The 18,817-nt window shown below is 38.2% G+C and overlaps 1 protein-coding gene across 2 annotated transcripts in view; it reads left to right on the forward strand.

Moving 5' to 3' along the window:
• The window catches only part of LOC132045896 (pre-mRNA-processing protein 40A), a 39,307-nt gene extending 21,388 nt beyond the window's left edge, over positions 1–17,919 (forward strand). For both annotated transcript variants that reach the window (XM_059436469.1, XM_059436470.1), the window contains exons 25-29: positions 2,017–2,124; positions 2,221–2,285; positions 2,401–2,503; positions 16,929–17,339; positions 17,432–17,919. In XM_059436469.1, the coding sequence (XP_059292452.1) occupies positions 2,017–2,124; positions 2,221–2,285; positions 2,401–2,503; positions 16,929–17,339; positions 17,432–17,566 (822 nt within the window). In that variant the 3' untranslated portion in view covers positions 17,567–17,919. The remainder of the gene's footprint in view (positions 1–2,016; positions 2,125–2,220; positions 2,286–2,400; positions 2,504–16,928; positions 17,340–17,431) is intronic.
• The last annotated feature ends 898 nt before the right edge of the window (positions 17,920–18,817 follow it).

Below are 18,817 nucleotides of genomic sequence, written 5' to 3' on the forward strand. Positions count from 1 at the left end.
TTTATTATTTTTCTGTTCTTTTTTTCCTTTTCTCCCTCTCTCCCACGTTACTCCAAAAAAACAACTTTGCTCCCTTTTTCATACTTACAAATCTCTATCTTTACCTTCTAATTATCTGCAAAAAATTGTACAATATATTTTACTTCTATTTCATTATTTTCATCACTCATCTTTTAAATAGACAAAAGTTACTCTCTGAAAGAGTAAGAGATATTCAAGTTTGACAGAAGCAAATAGCCGAAAATGCAAAAAGGAAAAAACTTATTTTTGTGCAATTTATCATAAAATTTTCCCTTTCACGAAGAACGCTTAAATAGTTTTTTCATTTTACATTCTTACTTCCAAAAAGGACTAATACGTCTATATTCCTTGACACACATTTAAGATAGTTTTTTCATTTTACGTTAGTCCTTGACGCACATTTAAGATAGTTTTTTCATTTTACATTGACGCACATTTAAGATAGTTTTTTCATTTTACATTCTTACTTCCAAAAAGGACTAATACGTCTATAGTCCTTGATGCACGGTGCTCTGTCATTTTCTAGTACTGTGGCGATGAATGAAGCGTTTAGACTTATTAAATTTCCCAATCTCCTCGAACTCAACAATACTTTCTATTACACCTCCCCTTTCACCCTGCTCAAATACAGCGGGAAGAACGTCAAGGTGAATCTGTCTGGTATCGAAGCCTTATCACCTGCATAATACTCCATATGCTCCCTCATTTCTTCTTCCCCAGTCACCCTTCCGAACTACGCCCTCTTATCTTCCCCTATATTATTACCCTAATTTGACCTCTAATCCGTCTCCTCTTTAAATTATGCTCATAAAAGCTCACTATCGCTTCTTTTACCTCATCCTCCATCGGAAACACTACCTTATTCGTTATTATTGACTCAATAAAATTTCTTCTCCTATTTGCTACAACTTCCATGCGAAAGAAATTTGTGTTCAAGTCCCCTTCACCAACCATAAACCCATGATTTTGTCTCAACCAGTCTCTTCGGCTATCATCTTGAGGCTATCACCCACCTTCCACCCCACACTCTATTCATAATGCCACATGGCACCACATTTGATAAGCGTTTTGCAAAATTAAATTTACAATAATCTTATTAATAACGGAATTTTTTTTTCATATACAAGCAATGTACCAAAAAAGTAAAGGATCTAAATCATAGTTTGATTCTCTACAAACGACACAAAATTTTCAATACACATTGGAGCCTCATGGGTGCAAAGAAAAAAGAAATTTGAACTGAGAGGCTATTCGTTAAACGTACATAGTCGATCTTTGTCCCATCAAAAGATCTCCTGTTTCTTTCTATCCAAGGACCACATGAGTAGTAGTGAGCCGACATTTCAGGCGCTTCGACTTCATTTACTTTTAAGTTTTCAACTGAAAGTGCCTCGTTCACTGTGCCCGGAAGTAACAGTTATTACTTTAATTCTCTGTGTAAGCTGGGGTATGTCTAATTCAAGAGTCCCAAAGGATAAAAGTTTAACTGGTCCATTAATGATGCCTCACTAGCAATCGGCTATTTATTGTTGGTGGAATATACAGTCTTTTATTATTTGTAGTAGGGCATGATAAGGACTGCGATCCCCAGTCCTCTGCACTGGATTTAACTAGGGGAGTAAGAGTGGATGAAGTTCATTACCTTGTGTTGGATGTCTTTGTTCGTGCAGAGATGGTGTGTTCTGTAGGGGAGAATAGATGAAAGAAGAAAAGAGGAAAATGAGGGAGCGATCTGGCACCCTCTAAATGAAAAATAAGGGGCGACAAGGACATTCACGGGCTTAATACCTTGTTTGGTTGGTCAGGATATCCTGAATTTTCCTCAGTTGATTAATTTTTTTTTTCCTTAAAAGATGAGGCCTATTTTTTGTCGCGTTTGTCTACTGATGTCCTCAGTATGGTCGTTCTGATAATGTGGTAGTGTGTGTATTTACAAAGTGAAGGAATTTGCTGTTGTTATGCTGTTTGCCAAATGTATTTGTTGCTTGATGGCAGCTTATTTTTGAGGATCTAATTGAGAGAGCAAAGGAAAAGGAAGAGAAAGAAGCTAAAAAGCGTCAAAGACTTGCAAAGGATTTCACTGACAAACTTAGTACCATCAAGGCATGTCAAATATTGTGGAAAGGATCTACTGAGTTACCCTTTTTTCCTACTTCATCTTTGTATTTGGTGCTCACTTTGTGATCTGGGACCTTATAGGAAATAACTGATTCCTCTAGTTGGGAGGAGTGCAAAGAACTTGTGGAGGACAGCTCAGAATTCAGGTGACTTCTTTTTCCCATTTTAATTGCGCTATATGGGTGTTATTATTTACTAGAACTCCATTTTTGGTTCAGCTATGTGGATCATAATACCTTTTGTTAATTTCGCTACTTTCAGAGCTATTGGTGAAGAGACAATATCAAGGACAGTCTTTGAGGAATATGTTGCATGGTTGCAGGAAAAGGCAAAGGAAAAGGAACGTAGACGAGAGGAGGAAAAGGTAAATCATATCATAATTTATCCCATAATTTGATTAATAGTATTATATAAATCAGTAGTATTATGTAAAAATTAATTACAAATCTAGTAGTTAATTAAAGAGTTTATAAATAATGCCCTCCATGAATACGAAATCATGTATGCTTTCTTCGTCAATTTAGCACAATCTATGCTTCTACCATCAGAGCATATTCTCAAGGGGCATCTTTGGACTTGGCAGTTGGGACAATCACGATCCCTTGTTTATCGAGCTCATATTTACAGTATCAACTATAACGAAAAGAGAAAACATAACTAAAAATCTCTGCAGTATTAGTGAATTTAGATGGGAAAGTTGCATAAATCTAGGGAAGCATGTGGAATAGAAGAAATTGGTGTAGCAACTGTCACCTTGGAGAAAGAAAGTAATCCATTCTATATAAATTAATAAAGGTGTTAAGTTAGAGATCCTGAGTAGCGGGGAAAATGTTTCAATCAATTGTGTGGAAATCTAGTTGGTATGAGAAACAAACAGAACTAAAGTGGGAGCTTGATGCAAAGCATAAAGCAAAACCCACGAGGAAGAATAGTGTAAATTGTACTTAATTGATATGATTTCTGAAGAAAATATCTTGAAGGCACAGGACTTCATACTCTACTTTGAAGGGTTTCCTTCTTTGGGTATTGGAATTTCTTTTTTGGGTGGTGTACACTCTCCCATATGGGTAATAAAGTATTTCACTTATCCCCCCCCCCCCCCCCAAAAAAAAAAAAAAAAAAAAAAAAAAGAAAAAGAAATAAAAGATAAAGGAGGGGAAGATAACAATTGTTGAGTGTAATGTGCCCAAAATCTCCTTGTAAAATCGTTTAACTCGTTATACCGGCTAACATTCAGAAAGACTCTTGATCCATACCATGATTGGGAAACTTATACTACTCCATTCTAAGTACACTGTTCCACCATTCTTCTCCTGTCCGTATCAAAACAATATTCACTTTTACTGAAAGTATTAATACATTTTGTTTAACACAGGCAACAATAATAGAGACGTACTTTTACTATTTTTATCATAATTTTTGTTTACTATATTCTCCAAAAATAGAAAACTAAGCATATTAATTGGTATTTTGCTTATGTAAATCTTTTTCTTTCATTGTCCCTTCTCTTTCCCTAAGTCTGCATTGATTTTAAGAAATTTTAAGTCTTTCGATACAGCTTCCTTCCAAGTAATTTAGGTCTGCCTTGCCCCCCTTTTTACACCTTCACTCACCATGATTTCACACCTATGGACCGGTGCATCTGGTATCGACACATATATGACCAAATTATCTCAAGCGACCTCTCATTTTATCTTCAATATGTGCTACTTGCACCTTCGGGTGGGTGTTGTCATTTTTATTCTTATCTCATGTTTGTATGACCACACATTTATCTTAACATTCGCATCTTTGCGACGCTCATCTTGTGAATGTGTTGGACTTTAACGACCCAACATTCACTCCCGTATCACATTGTTGGTCTTATAATTGTTCTATGGAACTTATCCTTCATTTTGGTAGACATCCTTTTGTCATATAATGCCCGGTAGCACTTCTCCATTTCAACCATTCGAATTTGATTCTCTGTGTAACATTTTCATCTCAAAGAGTAATCAAAAGCGAAAGACGCAAAAGAATGCCAAACTTCATTGGAGCTTTGAGCACGCAAAGAGCAATTAAAGCGTGGGCTTTTAGCAAAGAAAAGCGTGAATGCAGAAAAAATAAAAAAATAGAAACATAATGCAAGAAAATGGAACTAGAAACATGAAAAATATTTATTTAGACAAAAGAATAGGAAAACTATAATTAAGCTATGTCTGTTAGTGTGCCCTTAAAGACAACCTATGAGTGAAGGTGCACACACCTTAACATCTTGATATCTACACTAAAGTGCCAATTAAGCGAGGCGAAGCGCAGAACCTGGGCTTTGCTGAGCTTCAGGGCTTAAGCGCTCTTTAAACTTTATATGAGCCTTTAACAACACTACATCATCTACATTCCATTCCTTGAACGAGCCTGGATATCTGAATTGTTTGCATGAGGCACCATAATCCCATCTAATCACACCTCACTTTTTCTCTCTGTGTGCTGATTAAACTTGAACGTGGATATATTCGGTTTTACTTTTACTTATCCTACTCTCTAGAGTGCTTCATAGTTCAAACTAAACTATAGGCAAGTCAACTGTAGTTGCAAGTAGAGGTGGCAAATTAGCCCATAAAATCATTACCTGCTCAACCCGCCCAAGTTTGGGCTGGTTATTGACCCGCCCATTCATTAGCTCAGCCGTTTCAGCCAAACCATCTCAGCCCATCAAATTTGGGCTGATATTTAGCCCAGATTGATCCATGAGAAATCTTGTCAAAATATTTTTCAAAAAGACTTTTTTTTTTTGATATGTTATATATAGCCATAATAAAGAAAAATAATAATTTTATTAGGTACTTAAAAAATTATAAAAGAACAAATAAAGCAATTAAAAACTTAGTAAGGGCTCATTTGGTACAAGGGATAAGGATAAATAATCCCGGGATTATACTTGAGATGAATTTATCCCACGTTTGGTTGGGATAAAATGGTGGTATAACTAATCCAGTTATCCCGGGATTGTAGTGTTATTTTATCCCTGTGGGAGGGTGGAATAACTAATCCCAGGACTGGGATAGCTTGTTTCCAACCAAACGACCCCTAAGAGTTGAATGGTTTTTGACCCCCGCTTATAAGCCCATTTCAATCCAAGTAACTTTAGGCGGGTCAATAACCCGCCCAGGCGGGTCAATAACCCCCATTTATTAACTAAGCCCATTTTGACCCGCCCAAATTCACCCAATTCGCCCAGTGGCCACCTCTAGTTGCAAGGGCAAAACCTTATTTTTCTCTTGATGTTCGTTTGTGCAAAAACGTTTATGTTGGATGTAAGTGTAGACCACATCTTAACAACTTTCTAATGTGAGGGGAGCAGCCCCATAGGATAATCTCACAATTTTCAACTGAGATCGGGCCCATCCCGTCGACAGCCTTGAAAAAAGACCTCTTTCTGGTCTGGTACGTTGAACCACTTTGTTCGGTGGATCACAAAAACTTAAACTTGGGAACAACTATTAAGTTCTATTCTTAATAAAGTTGGGAGCATGTATTAGATTCTAGGCCAAATACACAGACAACCCCTTGAAGTTGGCTCCTATTTTCATTTTGACACCTTAACTAAGGCCAATACCTATTAATCACTTTGAGCTGATGTAAAAGCCACTACCTCCTCCCCCACTATCTTCTCTCTCTTTTTGAGATTCGATCACCCACCGCCTACTCTTTCTTCAAATTCAATCACCACCACCACTTCTTCTTCCTCTATCTTCTTGTGCATTAAATCTGCCTCCACACAAAATCACCAGAACACAGTCAAGGTCCCCGGAGAAAATGGATACTCAGTGATGCCACTACTATATTCATATGATTCTTCAGCCAAAAAAAAAGTGGAATGCAACATCTTGGAATTCCATAACAAATTAAGAATTCAACATAGAACAATTTCCCAAAATGATAAGAAGTTAATTGGAAGAAAAAAAAAAAAAAAAAAAGCAAAGCAGCAAATAAGGGATACAATAAAGGTTGTATAGCCGAAAAGACACTCGTACTTGTACCATTTTTACATCCTGCACCCCATTCTTCACGGTTGTCACCCAAGCACCTCAATTTATTTAAAACAAGAGTTAAAACCCCTGTGACCATTGACCGAGCTTATGTGACATTTACAAGATTGAGCTGGACAAAATGCGTGGTGTGCACGCGTATAAAGAGCGTGGGTTGATGATTTTTTATTTAAAAAAGAAAGCTAAAACCAGAAATTAAGTTAAAAAAAAGGGACCGCTCTTCAAGCCCTCGTCGCCTCCTCTCATGTTCAACCTGCTGTTGCCTCCTCTTCCACGACCACCACCACATCTGCCGCCACTGCTTTTTTCCTTTTCTTTCACCACCCTGAATCCCATCCCTCTATAAATCACTGTCAAAGAACATCAAACATCAAGAATTTTATCTCCATATTTCCAGATTTTTTTTTTTTTTTTGAAAATGGTAACAGTTAATCTATATATACACAGGTATACTGCATCCAAATGTGTAGTCCCCCTTCAAAAAGTTGCATCTTACAGCTTGTTCCTTACATGATCTTCCTCTTACAGTAATTCCAAAACATCAAAGATATCTTCTGTTTGTACTAAAACTACCTGTTTACACCAAAAGTAAAAAAGACTTTAAACAATTCATCTTGAACTTCTGTAGACCACACTGCTTGCTCTCAAAGCACCTCTGATTTCTTTCATTCCACACAGTCCACCATATGCATGATGGGACAATCCTCCATCTCTCCTCCTCCTTTGTTGCATTTCCATCCCTATTCCAACTGTTTAGAACTCCTTTAATGTTCCCAGGTTTCACCCACTTGATCTTCCTCAAGCTGATGAACATCTTCCATAGTTGTTCTGTCCATTTGCAATGTAAAAAGAGATGGTTGATTGTCTCATTTTGTTCCCCACATAAGAAACACCTTGAGCACAGATGGAAAACTCTTTTGTTCAAGTTGTCATGAGTCAGCATTGCTTCTTTTGCCAAAAGCCAGTTGAAACAGTTCACTTTGTATGGAACTTTTGTCCTCCAGATCATCTTCCAGGGCCAGTCATCCTCCTGCATAGTTGAGGTGTTCAAATCCTTAGATGCTGAATTAACTGAGAAAATTCCTTTGCTGTCCTTCTGCCATTCTATTGTGTCTCTTTCTCCTTTCAAGTTGTTGAAAGTGGCCATTGTATTATGAAATGCTGCTATCCTCTCTATCTCCCGATCATTCAAGTTTCTTCTCAGATTCAAGTTCCATCCCCTGTCCAGTCCATATCTCAGCAATAGTAGCTTGTTGAAATTGACAAAGAACAAATAGATCAGGGTACAGCTGTTTCAGGGTTGTACTATCAATCCACTTATCATTCCAAAATGAAACCTTTAACCCATTCCCAATTTTACATCTGATCCTTGCTAGCATAATAGGCCACAAGTTCCTGATAGCTCTCCAAACAGTGCAACTGTATGGTATAGTTACCATGTTTGTTGTCCAGTTATCTTCCATTCCGTATTTAGCAATGATGACATCTTTCCAGAGCATGTTCTCTTCTATAGCAAATTTCCATAACCACTTCATCATCAGGCTTTGGTTTTGGATCTTCATGTCTCTAATACCCACTCCTCTTGTCTTCTTGCTAATTGTCAATTCTTCCCACTTTACTAGATGTATCTTTTTCTTGTCTTCAGTGCCTTGCCAGAGAAAGTTCCTTCTAAGTGTGTCAATCCTTTTAATCACATTAATAGGTGTTGGAAAGATGGACATCATGTAAGATGGTAAAGCATCTAGCACACTGTTGACCATAGTCAGTCTACCCCCAAGAGAAAGAGAAAGGTACTGACTTTTCCAGTTAGAGAGTCTTTTCTCACATTTCTCTAAAACTCCATTCCATATCCCTTTGGATTTGCTTTTAGCTCCCAAAGGCATGCCCAAATAAATGGTTGGGAGCTCCCCCACTTTGCCTCCAAGCTTCTCAGCTAGCCTCTCCAGTTCTGGCACCTTATTTATAGGATAGATGAAACTTTTCCCCCAATTGATGTGTAATCCAGAAACTGCTTCAAAGATTATGAAAATAACCCTTAGCATTAGCATATCATTTTCCTCTGCATCACAAAATACTAAGGTGTCGTCTGCATACTGTAAATGTGTGATCTCTAAATTGTTTCCATTTCCCACCTGGAATCCCCTTATCCATCCTCTCTCCTGTGCTGTGTTTAACATGTTGCTCATCCCTTCCATTGCTAGAGTGAATAGGAAAGGGGATAAAGGATCTCCCTATCTCAATCCCCTTTGAGAAGGAAAGAAACCACAAGGAGTACTGTTGACCAAGACTGAGAATTTTACTGTGCTGATTGACTGTTTAATCCATCTAATCCATCTAGTACCAAAGCCCATCTGCTCAAGCATCTTGATCAGGAAGCTCCAGTTCAAATGATCATAAGCTTTTTGGATGTCAAGTTTACATAGAATGCCAGTTTTTTACTTCTCTGCCTGGAATCCACACTCATTAGCTATAAGAATTGCATCCATAATCTGTCTCCCTTTTATGAAAGCCATTTGCTGTCTATCCACCAGTTTGTGGATAACCTTTTTCAGTCTCTCTGCCAGTAGCTTGGCAATGATTTTGTATACTCCACCCACCTATTAAGCTAATAGGTCTGAAGTCATTGAGTTCTATTGCCCCAACCTTCTTTGGAATTAGTGCCATAAAGGTAGCATTCAAACTCCTTTCAAAATAGCCATCTGCATGAAAGTTCTGAATAGCTGCTACTAGATCAGTCCCGATGATTTCCCAACATTGAGTAAAGAAAGCCATTGTATACCCATCCGGACCTGATGCCTTATCTCTCCACATGCTTTAATGGATTCCAATAACTCTGGAGCTCCAAATGGTGCCATAAGGTAAGTGTTGTCATCTTCCTCTATCCTGGGACAGTTTCTCATATCTAATTGAGGCCTCCAATTCTCTGTCTCTGTGTAAAGCTTCTCATAGTAGGCTACTATCTCATTCTTCACTTCTATAGGGTCTTCCACAACTTCACCATCTACTCTCAGCTTATCTATTGTGTTTACTCTGCGGTGGGCATTAGCAGTTTTATGAAAAAAACTAGTGTTTCTGTCCCCTCTTTTAGCCAGATTGCCCTGGATCTCTGTCTCCATGCAATCTTTTCATGTCTGGCTATTTCTTCAAATTCCAACTTCAATGCCATTCTAGATGCTATTTCTCCCTCCTCCAGAATTCTGTCCTCCTGTATTTCTTCCAGTTCAGCCAATTGGGCAAGCACTATTTGTTTATGGATCTTCAAGTTTCCTTGAACTGTTTTGCACCATTCCTTCAGTTTATCCTTAAGAGCTTTCAACTTTGCCACCAAAATATAGTCAGGTTTCCCAATGAAAGTGAAAGATTCCCACCAGTTCTTTACTCTTTCATTGAAACCTTCTGTTTGCAGCCACCAATTCTCAAACTTGAAATATGAACTGGTTTTCTCCCATTCCCCACATTGTAACATCAATGGGGAGTGATCAGAAGTTACCCTGTGAAGTATGTGAAGTATAGTCTGCTTGATGTTTCTAAAACTGGCATCCCATTCTTCTGATATGAGAAATCTATCTAATCTTGCTGCAATAGTATGTCTGTTTCCCATTTTCCATGTGAAATTTCCTCCTGTTAAATCCAAATCCACCAGCTCCATGTCTATAATAAACTCAGAGAAGTCAGTCATTGCTTTGTTGATTCTTCTGCAATTCTTCTTCTCTGATGGGAATCTAACTATATTAAAATCCCCACAGGACCCAGGGACCTGGAATCAGTCCCCTTGCTGCTCCCACTTCTCCCCAAGTTTCCTCTCTTTCCTGTCTGTCATTAGGAGCATATACACCAGTCATTTGCCAACTGAAATCTTGATTTTTCCCAATGAAACTACATGAAACTGAGTACATTCCCACACAACTGATCACACCTTCCCATTCCCTTTTGTCCCACATTATGACTATACCACCTCTGGTCCCACTTGCTTCTAGCTGCACATAATTGACCCATCTACTTCCCCAAACTTCCTTAACTATATCTATGATTTCCCCCTCCACCTTTGTTTCCTGTAAACAAACTACATCTGCTCTCCAGCTTTGTAAACAATCCCTGATCATACTCCTCTTCTTACTACAGTTTAACCCCCTTACGTTCCAAGATACTATATTTAACTTCATTGATTTTTGATTGCCAGATATCCCCCCCTGCTCCTAGTACTGTTGCTCATAAATTTAGTATCTAATTCTAATCCCTTCAATTCATTCATCCCCTCCCTTCCTCTTTGTGGTTGACTGTTCTCCCTTGTTCTCCTTCTTATTGTTGTCAATTTTCAGAAATAACTCTCTGGCCTTCTCTTCACACCCTTTGAAGCTTGCTCCAAACTCTGTACTGAGTCTGGTAATGTGCTGTTTAACCCATTCTGGAGTACTGACTTGCTTGGTAATTTCTTCCTCTGAGAGTTGGATTCTCAAAGGAACAATATCTTCTGCAATCTCTTATGTGATTTCTTCTTGTGTGCTGAGTTGTAAGTAGAGGTGGCAAAATGGGTTATATATATATATATATATATAACCCATTTTAAATGGGTTGGAACATCCATTTAATATGGGTCCAATATGTAGTCAACCCATATCTATCCACTTAAAATATGGGTAAATTAATGGGTAAAATGGATAAAACCCACAACATATAAAGTGTGTTCTTCTTCTTCTTTTTCTCTTCCTCCTCTGTTTTCAAAATGTTTTGGAAAATATTTTTCAGTTCAAATTCCTTAACTTTTTTTATCCCCTGTTCCCGATTTCTCCTTTGCATTTTTTTTTTTTCCTTCTTTTATTTTCTTCTTCTCTTTTTATCCTCTGTTTCCTACCACCACTCCTCTGTTCTCTTTCTCCTCTGTTTTTTTGTTTTCTCTCTAGCTGCAGTGAGGCAGTACTGTTTTGCTCCTTTTTTTTACTGTTCAAAAGTAATTGTTAAAAATAGTCTTTTGTTATAAACAGTAGGTTTGAATTAGTATTGCACTATTGCCACTTTGTGAAGTATTGCTTTCTTATCACTTATGAATTATCATGAATAGTCATTCAAGTTCTAGACTTTTTGCAAAAGTAGCCATCTTTTTAATTTTTGTGAATTGAAATATTTGCTAATATGTTATTGCAAGATAGTGAGATTTTGTGATTTTTTATATATGACACAAAAATATTTTAATTTTTTGAAAAATGACAAAAAAAGTTGCTTATTTTTGCAAATTTGCATTTTCGGTCGTTTTGCCTCGCCTAAATTTTTTCAAAAATAACCATTTTTATGTCACTTTATAAAAATGGTCAATTCCAAAAAACTGCCCTGTCCTTTTAAAAAATGCCATTGCTCATAAATTTAGTATCTAATTCTAATCCCATATATGAATTCATTCATCCCCTTCCTTTTTTGTGATTGACTGCTCCCCCAAAAAAGTTCTCTTATTGTTGTCAATTTTAAAAAATAACTCTCTGTTCTTCTCTTCACACCCTCTGAATGCTGAGCTCCAAACTCTGTACTGAGTTTGTGGACAAAATGGTGATGTGCTCCATATTTTAATCCATTCTGGAGTGCTTTGATAATATGGATATTATAATTTCTTCCTCTGAGAGTTGGATTCTCAAAGGAACAATATCTTCTGCAATCTCTTCTGTGATTTCTTCTTGTATGCTGATTTGTACGCATTCTGTTTCTCTTGCTTCCATCTGTAGCTTGTCTTTTTCCATAACTTGTCCCTCCCAATGATCAATTTGAATGGGTTGGGTCTCTTTTTCGCCTTCTCTGCTTCTCAGGTTCTGGAACATGTTGTGCGTTGTAAGCTTAGAAATATTTGCCTGTATTTCTATGCTTAGTTGATTTAAATGATGGTGGACCACTGCAAATGGGTCCACTAAATCTCGGCCCAATTTGTCAATTCTTTTAATTTGGCCCGCCACTTTTTCTAAAGGCCTTTCCCTTTTTCCTCCAGCCCACATGTCCCATTATTTAAAACCAGCCCACATGTCCCATTATTTAAAATTTCCCCACTAATCGATGTACCCACGTGGGTTCCCCTTTTATACGCTGAATCTGCCCGTGAATACGACCTCTGCCCTTTATTATCCACCGGACAAAAGACCACCTTCTCTCTCTTTCCTTCGATAGCTCTGACCGTCACCGAAATCTCACACCATATTGGGAAGGTGTTTCCAGAAAGCTGGTGACTGGACACCTTCATTGCGTCTTGATAACCCTCGGAACTTCCTCCCCATCCCCTTTCACCTTGATACGAGCCCAATGAAGATGGTTCTTGAGCTGACAAGTTTACGTAAATCTGATTCAAACCCCCAAAGGTACACTTGTTAGGTGCTCCATTTTATTTTCTTGAAGATTTCTTGTGACCACATGCTGGTGTATGAGAAGCCCTAGACACCTCTGACCCACACCCTCCCCATCTCTTTCCAACATCCCAATGAAGATGGTTTCCGTCAATCAATTTTGAATTTCATCTTTTTCCAGTTCCATTCTCCGGTCATAATGTGTTCCGCTACTTTCCTTGATGGGCGTTCGAAGAGAAAATGGCCATCATTCATCGCGAAGACATTAAGTCCGAACGCCGTCTTCCATGTGTTGCTTGCCCATCTCGTTCAGCGTAATAACCTCTTGTCAAGAGTTCTGGAACTTCCCAAAAATACATCTGTTCAGCAGATCTTTCTCAGAGATAGGATTTTCCCCAGCTATTTTTATGTTATTATCCTTGGACTGAATCTGTGCCTTTTTTGTGTTTTCCGTTGTCCATCTGTTGTCCAGTGATGACTTGTTTGAAGGATGCCCCCAAATGTTTCGTAGCTGGTCTCTGTTGCTTCTGGATTTGCACTGGCTCATATATGAACTTAGCAATCTTATGTGCTATATTCCCCCATCCTTCTTTGTATGTGGTCTCCGGTGTAATGATTACTGATTTGCTTTGTCCTTGAATGGCAGTGAAGCTTATGTATCTAGCACTCATTGTATTTAAGAGTGCAGAAAAATTCTGAAAAATGATCCTTCAGATTCCATCTCCTGACTACCTTGCCCTGTACTTTGGATGCTTCAATAAATACTGATATCAACCACTTTAAAACTTTAATGCTAATTTTCACTCTTCTCATTAATTTCTGCTACATTCCACCCATTCGCACCATGATTCTGCACCAGAATTGCATTTAGTAATATTATAAGACTTGAAACCTGCATTGTAAAATATACTACTGTCCCCCAATGAAGAAGAACCGACCATGGGGGCCGGAAAAAGACCCCCAGAAAAGGAAATAAATTTGAAATCACACTAAAAGCTCACTGGCCTCGAAAATCGTGCCTGGGAGTATTTTCTCTCTCTTCCTTCTGTTTTTTCACTTCTAATGAAATGATTTATCAAAAACCTCTCCAAAAACCCTTACTTCGCCATGCCTCGCTGTTAACACGGCTTCGCCTCTTCATCACATGCTGCTACTGCAGGGGCCAAAGCCAAAACTTACCCTTACTTCAAGTTCTCCCCTCAAGTTCTCCCCTCTCGCGGCGGCCGTGCCTCCATGCTCGAGAAGAGAGAGGCCTTTGAGAGTTGTCTTACTTTCTGAGAAGAGAGAACATAGTTATGGGGTTGGGATCCTTCTTTAGTTTTATTCCTGTGAAATTCTTTTTCATTCACATCCAAGAATCAAGAAATAGGATGGGTATATGACTGTTTATATTCCCTATGTGATAATCTCTGGACAATGAATGACAACTACGGTGAGTTGTCAAAACAAAAATGACAACTACGGTGATGGCTATTACAATGGGTTGGGATGGTGGCTCTTACGGTGGTTGGGGTGATGGCTTTTACGGTGGTGATTTTTTAATTAAGTTTATTTAAAAAGAGGAGAGGATAAAAAAATTGTTTAATATATTACTATAAAAAGTCACATGGCAAATGATGTGGATTTGATGTGTTATCCACGCAAGCGAGGAAAACACATGATTAGAGGGGTTTAAAACTCTTGTTTTAATTAAATTGAGCTGCTTGGATGACAACCCGTGAAGAGTGGTGCGGGATGTCAAAACAGTACAAGTACAAGTGTCTTTTAGGCTATTCAGCCTATAATGAACACAAATTGGGAAGTACCAAGGAATTTGCAGGACTTTGACTGAAATGCACCCAGGTAAATGGCACCCCCAAAATCTTCCAACGACTGAAATGGCCACTACGGTGAGTTGTCAAAAAAAAAAAAAAAAAGGGCAACTACGGTGATGGCTATTACAGTGGGTTGGGATGGTGGCTCTTACGGTGGTTGGGGTGATGGCTTTTGCGGTGGTGATTTTTTAATTAAGTTTATTTAAAAAGAGGAGAGAGGATAAAAAAATTGTTTAATAGATTACTATAAAAAACCACATGGCAAATGATGTGGATTTGATGTGTTATTCATGCAACTATAAAAAATCACATGGCAAAGGATGTGGATTTGATGTGTTATCCACGCAAGCGAGGAACACACATGATTAGAGGGGTTTATAACCCTTGTTTTAATTAAGTTGAGGTGCTTGGATGACAGGATGTCTTCTAGGCAATTCAGCCTATAATGAACACAAATTGGGAAGTACCAATGAATTTGAGGGACTTTGAATGGTCGTGACTGAAATGCACCCAGGTAAATGGAACCTACAAAATCTTCCCACGATTGAAATGGCCACTACATCACTATCTTCAACTGATTCAGTTAAGGGAGAAATTGCTTGAGAATTAGTCGGTGTTGAAGTGCCTTATCATTTCTCATCAAAGCAAGAGGAGAGAGAATTCCGGCGACGTGCTCATTAGAGAAGGTGATACTCCGACAAGTTTTAAGGAAATGTGAACCCACAGAATTCTTCCGTAATTCCAAATATACCCACCCTCAAAATGCAACCACTTTAGATCATTAGATCACTAAATTGCGGCGAATAATTAGATTGATGTTTATCCTTTTGGCATGAAGGATTTTATCGGAGGACGCCGACCATGAGCACACCCAAAGGAGGTCCGATTGATGTGTATCATTGTGTCTTTTTTTTTTTTTTTTTTTAATTGACTAGTTTCTCGGCATGTGCATTGCACGTGGATACCGAGTCTTGTAATACACGTTGTTATAAAATAATATTAATATTATTAAGATAAAGATTTGAGTAAATAATTATACATGATAGAATAAAGTACAAATTTTTGTGAATGAATTGTAGGGGTGTGCATAAGTACCAAAAACCGGACCGAACTGAATTGATTCGGTACTTCGGTCCGGTTTTGGTTTTAATGTTTTTAGAATTTGGTATTCGGTTTTAAAGTTTGGCTATTTTGGTTATTTCGGTTGAGGTTATTTTGGTTAACCGGAATACTGAACGTTTTTTCATATATGTATTTGGCTATTAGTTTGCTTCTGTTGTTCTGCACCTTGTTTTGTCATAAATGTTCCTTTTTTTTTTTTTTTGGACAAGGGAACCCGCAGTCGCTACCCTTTGGGTTCGCACAGGGTAAAACCCGCTCCTGTGCAATAGCCTGCAAACCACATAGGAGAGATAACCCACACTAGGCAAGCCATGTGCGATGAGCTCGACCCAGAAGGCAAATCCCCTACTTTCGTAGGTAGGGAGTTAGTTTTGAACCTGAGACCTCCATTATGAAAGCCCCATGCTCAACCAACTGAGCCACCCTTGTGGGTTGTCTCATCAATGTTCCTCTGTAATGATGTCCTTGTTTTCTCCAATTCCGTATGAAAGTTTAGAGCAAAGATCCCTCGACTGCTCTAGTTGTTCTGTTATATCAGAAGCTTCACTTCTTGAATTCTCAAGAGTTTCCTGAGTGACTTGGACCTCTAGTTTCAACTTCTTTACATCGTCCAGCTCAGCATCCAGCGTTTTCCTAAGGTTTTATTTTTCTTGAGTCAGATCAACAATTAGCACTTTATGTTAGCTTACTTCATCTAAGGCAGTGACAAGTTGCACCACCATCAATCTGCAGTTTCTAAGAATCTTGCTCAAGATATTATACTTATACAAAATATCCCATTTTGAATCAGAAAATAGCCAAATTTACAAGCAGAAAAATAGCCCAATATATTATGCCCATACTGACGAACCAAACAGAAACCGAACTGAACTAATTTTGCTTTGGTATGCACCAGTGAAGTACCGAACCGAAGAACCCGAACACCCACCTCTAATCAATGGGGTCATCATATGGTGAAATATGTGTCAAAATGATTGGATATCTTTTGAACCTATTATAGTTTGTAGTTGCCAGCTTTTCTCACTTGACAACAAGTAAACAGATAATAACATTGAATTGTGTATAATTCTAATGCAAGGCCATATGGATACCTAGTTTATTTGTTTTTGAACAGAGGTTTTGACAAACATCCCCTTCTGTTTTTCCTTGTATAGTTTTGGATGCAATAAAAGGTAGGCGCCACCTCAGGCATGAAATTTATATAAAAAAATGAATATTGTGTTAGTGTAGGTAAGGAGTTTCTAGGAGTTGCCATGTCATAAGAGAGTGTTCTCACACGCCTCTACTGGATAGGGACCGCCAAATTTGTGTTTAATAGTCACAAAGTTTCTAAGGTTGGAGCATTCAATGGGTACTTATCTTAGTTCAAGTGTCAAAATAAAATTGGAGCCAACTTTAAGGGGCTGTTTTTGTATTTGTCCTAGATTCTATAGTTAACAAACTCCGAAACAGCTATTAGATTCTATGTTAAATGAGTTCATTGTTTTGGTTGTGCTACTTCGCAGGCCAAAAAAGAGAAAGAAAAGGAGGAGAAAGAGAAGAGAAAGGATAAGGAGAGAAGGGAAAAAGAGAGAGAGAAGGAAAAAGAGCGTGAGAAGGAGAAAGAAAGGGGAAAGGAGCGATCAAAGAAAGATGAGCCAGATTGCGAAACTATGGATGTAACAGACAGCTATGAAAACAAAGAAGAGAGAAAAAGAGAAAAAGACAAAGAGAGGAAACATCGGAAGCGACACCATAGCTCTAACGACGAGGTGACTTCTGACAAGGATGAGAAAGAGGAGCCTGAAAAAGACAAAGAAAGGAAACACCGGAAGCGTCACCTTAGTTCTAATGATGAGGTGGCATCTGACAGGGACGAGAAAGAGGAATCTAGAAAGTCACGCCGACATAGCAGCGATCGTAAAAAGTCAAAGAAGGTTCTAATCTCTCCATTTAAAGTTTGTTCTCTGTTCTGATTATGTTCTTTGGCAGTCTACAATTTTAATATTCTTTTTCTGCTTTCTGACAGCATGCACATTCACCTGAATCCGATGGTGAAAGTCGGCATAAAAGACACAGAAGAGATCACAGGGATGGATCACGTCGAAATGGTGGTTATGAAGAGCTAGAAGATGGTGAGCTTGGTGAAGATGGAGAAAGTTGAGTATATATTAGGGGAATGCTGACTCCTGCATCTGACATATCATAATTTTTCGATGTTAAGTATTTTATTGATAGTGATGTTTATGTATCTAAAATACACTTACTAAACCTGCTGTAGCACTAAGTAGTTGCATTTGGAATCTGGAACGATTTTTGTGCTCCAAATCTTGGCAATCCCCCCCCCCCCCCCCCCCCCCCCCATACTTGTATTGTCAGCTGCTAACGAAAGATTAAGCCTTTAGGAGTTGGAGGCTGATGTGTTGAGTTGAAGAGTTTCCCCTAGCACTTGTACTTATCTCTGGACAGACTTCCTTATTTACCTTATATATAATGGCTATAGAGAAATTTTGGTCGTGGCAGTCACCGAAGATCTCTTTCCGCCTTTTTTTGTTTGTTTTTGTTTTTAAGTTATAATTGCAGCCGTGCACCATTTACGTATCTTTCAAGTTGGCAAATATGGAAATATACCCTCGTGCTTTGATAAACTATTCATTTGTCTGAGGCTAGTTATTTAGTGTATGAACGTTAGGGCCTTCTGTGAAGAGCCTATGATGAATTTAGGTTGTGTGTGCAGTTATTTGATGCAAGTCTAAGTTCAACATTGGCTTACATTTGAATCTTTTGTAAAGCAATAGCGAGTTTGGGCATTTCATGCTAACGTCACGTAACCTTTGCTACAGTTCAGAGTGAAATTCTCTTTGAGGTTTCTGTTCTTCGCTGCTGGATATAGGTTTCATGCCCTGGTCATTGGACAAGAAAAAGGAGATGTGTCAGCCAGTCATTATAATTGGACTCTTAGTTTACTTTAAATGTACCATCTTTTTGTTTGTTATATCAATCAGTTCAATGAGTTAATGAGTCATGGGTCTATGTTCTATAGAATGACAAAATAGATTTATTTGCAGTTGAATTCTAACTTTGTAAGAGGCAAGTGGGTCTGCCTGAAGTGGTGGTTTATCTTTAAGCTATATATAGCACGAGAACAATGATTGAGGTTAAATATTTTTGAGTAACTTACTTAAACAACCATAATTTCTAGGCTTGTGACCAACTGTAGCTACCGTTTTCGTAATTGCAATTTGTAGTTATGTTTTATCTGTTTTGCGTGTATTCGGGTGTATTCAAATACACATTTTCAAAATACAGTCAGCAAAGTATATTATGTATATAGATCAGTGGCTGTGGAACAACACAGACAATCAAATACTCTACTTTGTCAATATAAAGTCAACCAAATAAATACGTATATAGA

This window comes from Lycium ferocissimum, unplaced genomic scaffold, assembly GCF_029784015.1.
Source record: "Lycium ferocissimum isolate CSIRO_LF1 unplaced genomic scaffold, AGI_CSIRO_Lferr_CH_V1 ctg851, whole genome shotgun sequence".
In the NCBI taxonomy this organism is placed as follows: Eukaryota; Viridiplantae; Streptophyta; class Magnoliopsida; order Solanales; family Solanaceae; genus Lycium; species Lycium ferocissimum.